At 39.9% G+C, this 12,378-nt stretch overlaps 1 protein-coding gene across 2 annotated transcripts in view; it reads right to left on the bottom strand.

Moving 5' to 3' along the window:
- The window catches only part of ATP6V1H (ATPase H+ transporting V1 subunit H), an 89,714-nt gene that overhangs the window by 25,803 nt on the left and 51,533 nt on the right, over positions 1-12,378 (bottom strand). For both annotated transcript variants that reach the window (XM_049781918.1, XM_049781917.1), the window contains 2 exons: positions 4,016-4,194; positions 1,762-1,887 (listed from right to left, as the gene is read on the bottom strand). In XM_049781918.1, coding sequence (XP_049637875.1) covers positions 1,762-1,887; positions 4,016-4,194 — 305 coding nt within the window. The remainder of the gene's footprint in view (positions 1-1,761; positions 1,888-4,015; positions 4,195-12,378) is intronic.

Genomic DNA, 12,378 nt, shown 5'->3' on the forward strand with positions numbered 1-12,378 from the left:
AATGCATATTACAAGAACAGCACACAAAATTAGCTGTATTTTTATAATATGCATTCAAAATTAAAGAAAACAGTATATAACTGATAAAGTGTTTCTATGTAACACAAAAAAATTCTTAAAACTCAAGTCATTTAATAAGCTAAAACAACACCGCACCAAAGACCAAAAGCAAATAACATGAAAAGATGAGATCAGCCTTTCATTGTGAGGAAATTACAAACTGAAACAAAATGATTTCACTATCAACACATCAGAACGGCCAAAAATCTGGACACTGGGAGCACCAAGAGTTGTTCAGGATGTAAAGTCACTAAACTCTCACAAAACAGCATATGCACTAAGATGAAGGTTTTGGCAGTTTCTCCGAAAATGAAATGTAGACCGCAAAACTCAGAAACCAGACTTCCTTGGTGTTTACCTAAACAAAGTGAAAGTATCTCCACAAACAGTCTTGCACAAGGATGTTTACAGCCACGTATTCATAACTGGCCAGAGAATATACTTCGCTACGTGTTTCAAGGAATAAACAAATGACGAAAAAGCTCTCCAGTGGAATGTCAGTAAGAAGAAATGTGCCATCAAGCCACAAAAACACACAGAGGTCACTAAGGAAAAGGAGACCGTCTGGAAATGTCCTATCTGATAGGATTCAAGGTAGGCGATTCTGGAACAAAACAACCACCATCTACTTGCAGAAAAGGTTGAAAGGTATTGATCTGAAAAGGAATGACGTCTAAAGATGGTCAACAAAGCAATAGTTTCTCGGAGATAGAAGGATGATGGTGGAACATAGGGCACTTTTAGGGCAATGAAACTATTATCAGAGCACTGTATAGGATTCCTATGAAGACCTGCAGACTGTGAACTTCAGTTAAAAATAATCTAGGGGGCCGAAGTGGTGGTGCAGCGGTATGGCATTTGCCTTGCACGCGGTTGACCTAGGGCAGACCTGAGTTCAATCCCCGGCATCCCATATGGTCCCCCCAGCCAGGAGCGATTTCTGAGTGCAGAGCCAGGAGTAACCCGAGCGTCACCAGGTATGGCCCAAAAACCAAAATAAATAAATAAATTAGAATAAAAATAAATCTACAAGTATTTTAATTGACTGTAATATATGTATCACACTAACACAAATTGTTTTAAAAAAATGCTAGAGGGAAGAGTAGGTATATGAGACCCCTAAACACACAGATACACACACACACACACACACACACACACACACAGTAAACCTATAATTATTCTATGAGAAAAGGGCAGACATGTAAGGAATAGCCTTACATGCAGCCAAATCATTCAATCTCTTACACCACCCAAAAGTGATCCCTGAGAATAAAATGAGTGGTACCTAAGCACTGCAAGATCTGGCCCAAATAGCACTCCCCCCCAAAGAAGCACCTTCTGAAAAATTTTATTTTTATATGTATTGTGAATTTATGGTATTTATTATCTTAAACAGCAAAATCTGTTCATTAGTATAACAACAATACAAAATATGGTCCCCCGTGCCTGCAGGAGCGATTCTGAGCACAGAGCCAGGACTAACCCCTGGGTGTGAGTAGCTGCTGGGTGTGACCTCAAAAACCAAAACCAAAAAAAAAAAAACAAAAACACGGAAAGAAAAAGGTATTCAACCACAGCAGTGAGTAACAAAATACAAACTAAATCATAGATTATCTAAAAAAAATTTAAACAGTACAAGAACATGTTGATAATGATGTACAGAACAAGAGAATGAAAACTGGGATTTTTAACACTTACTTTAAAAGCTCATAATTCTTCTCATTTAGCCTTACAGCATTTTCTCTCCAAAACTTCTCAGATTTGTGCACAGGGCTCCATTCTAGTCTTCCAGATTTAAGTTCTGAACTGTATTCATCAAAGGAGCTACAAAAATGTTTACAGAATTCTAAGTTTATAAGAATCTCGTCTTTAAGTTAGGCAAAATAAATAAAGCATCTTTGCAATGATAAAAAAACTACAACGATGATCTGCTTTTGTACGTTATCGAACTCCTAAGCAAAACCTAAATTGCCTACAAATCTTTAGTCGATTACATGAAATTCATGCAGAGTTTTAAACATTCCTGTCCATTTGAGTGACTGTCATGAGATGATGAAGAATGCTTCTTTCAAATTTGTTACCTAGTACATACAGCAATGCTTATCAGCAAGGTATCAAACAGATTATATACCAAGACACTTAAAATACTGCATGTTATATGACTAGATATGATTGGTGTAAATTTATATAGAAGTACACTAAACTTACATAAATAGCATATACTAATACTCTATAAAATGTTATAAACTCTGGTATGTTATAAGAACAAAACTACAAGAAGCAGTACAGTTATTTTACAATGTTCATGATTACCAACAGTATAGAAGTAATCCCTTAATCTAACCCATGACAGATCAATTAAAAATGAAAACATACATAACCAAATTTTTTTTTTTTTTTTGGTTTTTGGGCCACACCCGGCGGTGCTCAGGGGTTACTCCTGGCTGTCTGCTCAGAAATGGCTCCTGGCAGGCACGGGGGACCATATGAGACACCGGGATTCGAACCAACCACCTTTGGTCCTGGATCGGCTGCTTGCAAGGCAAACGCCGCTGTGCTAACTCTCCGGGCCCTACATAACCAATTTTTAATTGAAAATTATTCACTACAGACTGAGTAACCTACTTGAAGCCCTGTAATATATAAAAAAAAAATGCTAATGTAACTACCAGAGTAGAAACAGCAAGACAAGCCTTGACTTACTCAAGTAAAATGATCTAGCACTTTAATTTAATTTTGGAGTTTGGGGCCACATCCAGCAGTGCTCGGGCGCTCCTCCCAACTCTGTGCTGAAGGTTTAACCCCTGCAAGTCTCCAAGATTCAGTGGCTACCACATCAAGCCCCATAGGCAAACCTGCACTCAGCTCATTGAACTACATTTATATCTATATAGCAATATTATAAAGATTAAAAAAATTCAATATTTAAATAAATCACAGGGCTGGAGAGAACATATGGTAGGCTAGTGCTAGCCTTGCATGAAATAGACTCAGGTTTGAGCCATGTCATCACATATGATTCTTCCTCAGCCCACCAGGAATTGTCAGTCCCTGAGCACAGAACCAGGAGGAAGCCCTGAGCACGGCCCAAGGTGGCCCAAAACAAACAAAACAATAAATGTAAGTAAAAATGGATTAACAGTTCAAACACAAAGAAACACACACAGGTTAATGGAAACCACCAACATGTCATTAGGGAGGAAAGAACCAGGTCCCTAGGAGCAAGTCCAACTCCATCTGGGTCCAAGAGACAGTAAAAGGACAAGGTGGGGACAATGGCCCTGATATGGGGGACCCTCAGCACTGTGCAGGGCTTTGGCTTTTTTTTTTTAACATGAACATTATTGCATTATTTTGAGTATAGAGAGCAAACCAAAAACTTCAAAAGACTTCCAAAGAAGCCAGAAAAAAACGGCATTCTTTCCATATTTGACCAACCCAACCATATCCACCACCTGATGCTCAAAGACCCTTAACCAGGGGCAATTCTCAGCCTGTTCTGGGCAGTCCAGTCCAGGTGGGAGCACCCAGCCCAGGAGCTTTGAGAAAAGAGTGGGAGCAGTAACACATTCTGAGGCCAAATGCTGCTATGGTAAGGAGTCAGCTTCCCTGCCTTCTCTGACCGAAACAGAAAACTTTAGTTTTCAGGGGCCAGAGAGATAGCACAGTGGTAAGGCATTTTCCGACCCAGGGCGGACCAGTTTGATTCCTGGCATCCCATATGGTCCCCCAAGCTTGCCAGGAGCAATTTCTGAGAACAGAACCAGGAGTAACCCCTGAGCATAGCCACTTGTGGCCCCCAAACCAATCAATCAATCAATCAACTTTAAAAAAGAAAAGAAAACTTAGTTTTCATGAAGCGCCTCAATCTTTTGCTACTAACATATTCCTTGCTAGACAATCAAACACAGCCCAAGATATCCAGCCTCTGCAGTATGAAGGAGTGGCATACCTAAGATCCTGAACACTCTCACCGAGCTTTTCCAAGAGGAATTTGATGTCCTCGCTGATATCTTCATCATCATACTTTTGTTGCTCCAAATTCTCCAGCTGCTTCAGAACTTTGCACTGAATCATAGCCAGGGCGTATTCTTGGCGACTTTCTCTCTCCGTTGATTTTTCTAAAAGGTTCTGAGGCAGACAGAGGCAATGAGAAGTGGCTTTTTGCAGTCTGAGTTTTGTCCTGACTCACTCTCTCTCAGAGATCCTCTCTTTTAAGTACATGATTGTTGTTTCTGAGGGTCTACTCCAAAGCAGAATCTTTCTAATACCTTGTTGTCTGCCTATTCCTGAGAAACCTTTCAACTTCTGGCCCACACACGCCTTCAACACTGAACACGCTTTCAGTTAGACACAACACGAGCATCTCCAGAGGACACTGCTGGCTAGACACCTAGAACACTTCGACTGCAAAAAAAGAAATCTCTCTTTAGTTCCTTGAATTGCCTGTCTAGTTTCTAGTGTGTCACTTTGGCAGCACTCCTCTCTCCCCCAATCAACCAACCGGTACATACACAAAGACAGAAATTTTTTTGTTTAGTTTTGGTTTGGGGGCCACACAGGCCCTGCCACTCAGGGGTTACACCTGGCTCTGTGCTGACAAATCATTACTGGCAGGCTCAGGGGACCATCTGGGATACCAAGGATCAAACCCAAGTCAGTGCGTGCAATACAAACATCCTCCTCACTTGCTATTGCTCCAGCCCCTAAGACAGCAATGTTTTTTAAAGAAAAGTGTTAAATCATTTTGTTCTGCCTCATAGTTCTATGTCTTCCTACAAATTGAGAGGGAAAAAAAAAGTGGATGGGACCCAGGGGTCAAGTGGTCTCAAGAGCATGAGTGGGAAAAAAAATGGTCAGATCTAAATACCCACGCCAAAGTCAATGACAACAGAATCAGGAGACCTCAACTATAACAAGCTAAGCACAAAATGGATCTGTCACACGAGCAGTCTAGAGGGCTAAAGGTGGAGCTAGGGGATGCATGCTGGAAACGATGGTGAAGGGAGGTCAGCATTGGTAGTGGGGATGGCCTGATTCACTATCACTGTATGCCTGAAATACAATTGTGAAAGACTTGTAAGTTCCCAATGGTCTCAATAAAACATTTAAAAAATTAAAAATATGGGGCCGGAGAGATAGCATGGAGGTAAGGCGTTTGCCTTTCATGCAGGAGGTCATCGGTTCGAATCCCGGCACCCCATATGGTCCCCTGTGCCTGCCAGGAGCAATTTCTGAGCCTGGAGCCAGGAATAACCCCTGAGCACTGCCAGGTGTGACCCAAAAACCAAAAAAAAAAAAAAAAAAAAAAATTAAAAATATAAATTAAAATAAAAATATCCACAACATAAAAATAAAAGGTGTTTTTATAATAATTTTTATTGAGACCCCTGTGAATGACAAGTCTTTCACAGTTCTATTTAAGGTACAAAGTGACAGTAATTTAGGGTCATTCCCACCACCAGTGTTGACCTCCCTCCATCAAAGTTCCCAGCATGCCTTAGCCCCCTGGACTGCTGGTGTGACAAGTCCCTTAGAGGTTCTTGTGATTTGGGTCACTTCATTCTATTGTCATGCGTGGACTTTGGGTTGGGTATTTAGGGCTGATCTTTCTTTTTTCTTTTCTTTCTTTCTTTTTTTTTTCCACTCAATGTTCATGCAACTGCTTTTCAAAGCACCAGAAAAGCTTCCTGAGATTCAGGCAGATTCCTTATTCTGCTGTGACTTTTCATAGCAAGGTATTTATAGACAACCTCTAATGGATCAACCAACAGAGCAAGGACAGGGTACAGACTCAGGGATGAGAGCATTTGTAAGCAGAAATGCACCCAAGAAACTGCCAAAAAGCAGTAAAAGTGCCGAATTACACCCCTGCAAAAAAACAAAAACAAAAACAAAACCACTAATTCCAAAGCAACATAAAAATTTGAAATCCTTATTCAATTGTGAAAACAAGTCACAGCCCTAATATTTATAAGGCTAGATACACAAAATAATTTTGTTTGCATGAGAAAAATCTGAGCCTTCACAGTGGCCATCGTTCTGGCCTTGATGGTCCTTTGCTTTCTGTTTAAAGGAACCAGGACTCTTACTGCACCCTCATCTCCTCAGCACCTTCAGAAGAGAAAGTCTTCTTTTTGCTTATGTGCCCAATGCTTGACTTTTCATATTCCAGGGCCAAGGAGCAATCACAAAAGACTGGCAGACATGCCTGGCACACGCAAGACTCTATGTTAGGTTCTTGGCACCACCTGGTCCCAGAAACACTATCAGGTGTGGCTCTGTTGGTCTCTAAACTCAGGCTCGATAGAAGCATCTCCAGGCATAGCACCTTTGAGCTAAGATGGGAGACTGCTGCTAACTCCTTCAGGCACAGTACAGCTGGGGAAGGTCCTCCTGAATACAATGGGGAGACCTCCCAGCAAAGAAAATATTTCTGACCCTATTATTCCTCCTTAGCACCCTTCTAAATAACTCTCCTCAGCAACTATCATAGGTCACTTATTACAGATGTTGAGCAGCAACTGCATGCCACTATTTACTAACTTTTCATGAGTCAAAACTAAAACATGAGGGGCCGAAGTGACAACATAGTGGTATGGTGTTTGCCTTGCACGCAGATCATCTGGGATGGACCCGGGTTCAATCCCGGCATCCCATAAGGTCCTCTGAGCCTGCCAGGAGCAATTTCTGAACACAGAGCCAGGAGTAACCCCTGTGTGCTGCCAGGTGTGACCCAAAACAAAACAAACAAACAAAACTAAACCATGAACTTCCATTTAGGTATGAAAGACTGAGAATTGAAACAGGCTATACAGTCTAAACAGATCTTTTCAAAGTGCAGCTGACCAAAAGTGTGGTTGTTGGGAACCATCTAAGTAAGCTCTAATCATGGCAGCTTCTAGCCTGGAGTTTAGAACAGCATAGACATCAGGCAAGGGTGAAAACCAGAACAACGAACTCAAGAGGAAAAGAAAAATAGTTTTGTTGAAGAGAACAGCAAATAAAAACTGGAAACTCAAGAACAGCCAAGAGTGAAGGCTAGAAGCCAGATGGAAATTCTGCTTAACCATATCACAGTCTAGCTCATAAAAACACATGACCAGGGAACAAGATGCCAATAACCAATGAACTGAACAAAAACTAAAGTCTCCGCTTCTGGCAGAAGTCAGGCTAACCCAGGAAAAACAAAGGAAGCAAGTCAGACTGAACCCAGAATTTCTACAGCTCAGCACCCACAATGTCTAGAATACAATCTAGAATGGACAAGTCAACACATGAAGAAAAAGAAACTGAATACAGACTCAGAAGAAAAAAAAAAAATCAGTTAAGTCCTATTCTAACATAAGCCAGCAGAGAGAACTAATACAAGGATTTCAAAAGAACTATTAAAATCATCCTCGATTAAGCAAAACATGTTTTTAATTAATAAAAATCTTAGCCAAGAAAGTGGTAGTACAAAGAATCTAAATGAACTTCTAAAAGTGAAAAACACAGTACCTGAAATACAGAAACAAAAATAAATGCCAAATAGAGGCAATGGAAAAGAAAAAAATGCTTTTAAATAGATGATCAAAATGTGTTAAGGAGAATTTTTTTATTTTTTTAAATTTTGTTCCAAAAGATGTATAGAACTATCATATGATTCAGTGAGCCCACTACTTCTTGGTACCAACTCCCAAAGCACAAAAACATCAATTCAAAAAATGTACATATACTTTTTTCATTGCAGCACTTAAGACAAGAGACAGACTATGGAAACTCCAAATGGCCAATGACAAATGAAGGGTAAAGAAGTGATCTACAGGGGCCGGAGCGATGGAGCAGGGGTACGGTGTTTGCCTTGCACGTGGCTGACCTAGGATGGACCATGGTTCGATCCCCCAGCGTCCCATATGGTCCCCCAAGCCAGGAGCAATTTCTGAGCGCTTAGCCAGGAGTAACTCCTAAGGGTCACTGGGTGTGGCCCAAAAAAACAACCAAAAAAAAAAAGAAGTGACCCACAAAAAATAATTTACAAGACAGTCGTGATATCAACATAAGGGCCTATTTTCCCTGTGACAAACCCAAATTTAGCTTTTATGAATGCAGAGAACTCCAGGCCAAGAACACTTGGAGAAATGATATTTAATCTCCCAAAAGCAATTCTCTGCTTATTTTCCCCTCAAAATAATCCCATGATCTCTCTTGAACATGTATTCTCTTTCTCTCTCCTGTTTCTTAATTTCTTTCAAAAATAAAAAAAAAAAGCTTTGCTTCTCTCCCCCTCTCCCCTATAAGGAAATAGAGACTCTTATGGACCTTGGTGATCTTTAAGTGGGTTTCTATCCCTTTACGGATGAAAATGGCAGTTACCAGAGCCTGGCCCTGGTAACTGCTGTAGGATGGCACTTTGGGGGTATATAAAGCCCAGGGCTGAAGAGCTAAGGGGGTTGGGAGACTGGTGCTGCTGGTGCTGCCACTGCCACTGCCCCTGCCAGGTTGGATTACTCCTGCTAAATAGTCACTGCTGAATTGCTGGAGTAACTGTTGACAGGACTCTGGGCTCCTGCTATCTTTTGCTGCTCTCCTACTGGTCTGAGCTTAATAGTAAGTTTCCCCACTTCTCATACACAATACACACACATGTGCACAAGAGGTTGAAGATGCAATATAGTGGGCAGGGGCATCTGCCTTGCATGCATCCAACCCAAATTCAATACCCAGCATCCTAGATGGTGCCCGCCCCCACCCAGGACCACCAGGAGGAATATGAGTCCAGAGCAAGGAGTAAGCTTTGTTGGGCAAACACAGTTGGGTGTGGCCCAAAACTCAAAAATTAAGTCAAATAAAATTTTAAAACAGAAGTTGTGGTATAAATACAGAATGGAATACTATGAAGCTTTAATAAAAGTTTGAATGCTAAGGTTTGCTCTAATCTAAATACAGCCAGAGTACATGACAAAAAAAAAAATAAAATAAAATAAAACTAGCTTAGGAAACTGACAGGTATAGCCTGGCAGACACAGACACCCATCAGCAGAACACAGAGGCAAAGCAAGGTAATAGATATTATTAGTGACAGACTCCTGGTCTTGAATTATAAAACTGATGAACAGAGAAAGGGAGGAGAGGTGACTTAGGGACAATGGTAGAGAGTGGCAAGTAGCAGGCACTTTGGTGTTGGGGGAATTTTGTACATCAATAATACTGGTGTAAACATGTTTCCTAAACTAGACAAGATAATATTTTAAAGGAAAGAAAAAGATAATGAATAGAGGACCAGGAACCAGTTGAAATTATATCAAGCAACCATTATGCGTAACTGAACACCAAACAAGAGTTGAGATGAAAAATGTAGCTACGATTTTATTTGACAAAAATAATAATGATGACTGCAAATTTCCCAAATTCAATATCTGAAATTACAAGACATTCAATGAGCATCCAGCCAAGTCCATGCAGAAAGCACATTACCGTCGAACAAAAGCCCTGCTTGAATATAGAAAGTCTTACAGGTGAAGGGACATGTACGTTTTATGACTGAAACCCAACTACAAACATGATCGTAACCATGGTGCCTAAATAAATTTTAAAAAATAATAAAAGTCTTACTGTGATAGAATGACATCTCTCATATGTGAGACTTAAAGATAAACAGAAAACAGCACAAAGATTCAAAGGCAACATACAAGGAAAACTGACCATACAACTTAGTTGAGGAAAGGGGTGAAAAGAGAGGACGGGTGGGACTTGAGGGGAACACCACTCCCTGTTATGGGTATGGTATTGGAATGATGTCCATGAGAAACTATCTTTAATAGTGCTGTACACCAAAACTAAATACATAGAATAAAACCCTTTGAAATAGACATATTGTGATAAAAACTCACAGGTAAAAACCCATGTTTTTGTTTTAGTTTTTTATTGAGCCTGCACTGACTGCATACAAGTGTGTGGGAATGAATTAAACATCATGATTAATGTATCTAATGAAAATTCAATTTAGTGATTTCTTCCCCGAGCCTTTCTGCTGTAACCATACAGCAAAAAAATAGAGCTTATCTAATTTTCTGACTCATTAGGTAGGCTATTGACCAAGCAGGTCTGAAAGAAAACTTATAGCAGATGTAAACGTCAAGACAATAAATATAACCACTGCCATCTTTCTTAGCTATGACCTCAAAAACACTCACATCTATTTTAGAAACAAAAGATTGAGCGTCAGTTTAACCAACAGAGTAACCTTAACAGAGATCTGGATATTCAGGATCTGCTAGAGAAATGAGACTGACACGTTCAAGAATAAGAGTCATCCAATCAGGGGACGGAGAGATAGCATGGAGCTAAGGCGTTTGCCTTGCCTGCAGAAGGTCGGTGTTTGAATCTCCCATCCCATATGGTCCCCTGAGCCTGCCAGGAGCGATTTCTGAGCATAGAGCCAAGAGGAACCCCTGAGCGCTGCCAGGTGTGATCCATAAACAATCAAACAAACAAACAAAGACTATCTGAAGATGTTCTTCTGTTTCATCCTCAGCATCTTCACATAGTACATTCTTTCTTCCAGACTTATAATAGGGGCATCAAAAACTACTCTCCCTATTGGTGTATTAGATTTCTTTTAAATATCTGAAGTCTAATTTTGAAGACAGACGACCAACATTAGGTAATAAATTCCTCTCATTACGGGCGAAACTAAACTTTAAGACTTGGGATTTTTCTTTTTATTGGAGGGGTTGATGATTGAGTCACATCTGGCTGTATACCAAGCGGCAGCAATTGAACTCAGGTTGACTGCATGCAAGGCAGGTTCCTTCCCCACTGTGCTGGCTCTCCAACCCCAAAATAAGATATTTAAATCTTGCGAAGATTGTTTAAATTTAAAAGATACTTAAGTCATGATACCTCCTCTAAATCAACCAAGCACCTCTGGATCTCTGCTAACTTCAACAAGAGTTTATCAAACATGCGACTTAGAAAGGTCTAACTTGAAGAGGCAATCTGCATTACTCTACTTTTCTGCTGAGAAGAAACAAAAGATGTCCTTGTTTCTTATTCCTTTGAATAAGACTGTATGTTTACTACTGGTCATTTCTTTGGATATCTAACTAAATCCTCACCCTGTCTTAAGATGAGTTGAGATTACTGATTTTTCTCCTATAGAGAGAAAATTAGCTTTGGAGAGTTAAAGCCACTCTCCCAACAGTTAATAGCTAATGTCCACTCCAGAGTCTGTGTTCATTCTAACACACCAGGCTAAAAGAAAAATGAGAAAAGAGCTATATATATATATATCATTAACTCCCAAATTTTCATAGGAACTAACTGAACTATATAGATATTAATTTATTTTAATTCCATGATCCATTGTAGTTTACAAATACTGCTGAAAAGCACTCAAGATGTTCACAGTATATTATGGTATGCTTATATAAAAACATCATCTCAGATCCCTACCTCACACCTTACAAAGAAGTCAATTCATAATGTATTAAAGGCCTCATATCAGAACCCCACTCACAAACTATATAAGAAAAATATGGGCAGAATCCCTTGTGACATTAATCTAATGCATTTTCAAGGACACAATACCATTGACCTAGCATACAGAAGCTATATCTGCAAAAGTAGAAGCATGGGACTACATCAAATTAAGAAGCCTCTGCAACACAAAAAAAATGATGAGTAGAATAAAAAGACATCCCACAGGCTGAGAGAAAATATCTATTATTCATTTGACAGAGCTAATATCCAAGATGTAGAAAGCAATTATAAAACTTGAAAAACAATCCCATCAAAAACTGGAAACATGGAGGAACAGATGCCCCTCAAAGAAGCCATACGGGTCAAGAGATATATGGAAGGGAAAAGTGTTCTACATCACTGATCATCTAAGAAAATGAAAATCAAGAACTCACATAAGTCAGACAGGCACCATCACAAAGAACAAAACAATCATTTTTGGCAGGGATATGAGGAAAAGGAGTCCTTGTGTTGGGAACGTCAAATGGTTCAACCTCTTTGGAAAATCATATGGACACTTCACACACACACACACACACACACACACACACACACACACACACTCTAAAAATTGAACTTCCTTTATATCCCAGCAATCCTTGGAAAATCATATGGACACTTCACACACACACACACACACACACACACACACACACACACACACACACACACACTCTAAAAATTGAACTTCCTTTATATCCCAGCAATCCTTGGCATCTATCCCAAGACCCAAAAGCACTATTTCAAGAAAATATGTTTCCATATTTCATGACAGTACTGCTCACAGTAACGAAAATCTGGAAATCATTCAAG

This window comes from Suncus etruscus, chromosome 10, assembly GCF_024139225.1.
Source record: "Suncus etruscus isolate mSunEtr1 chromosome 10, mSunEtr1.pri.cur, whole genome shotgun sequence".
Taxonomy (NCBI): Eukaryota; Metazoa; Chordata; class Mammalia; order Eulipotyphla; family Soricidae; genus Suncus; species Suncus etruscus.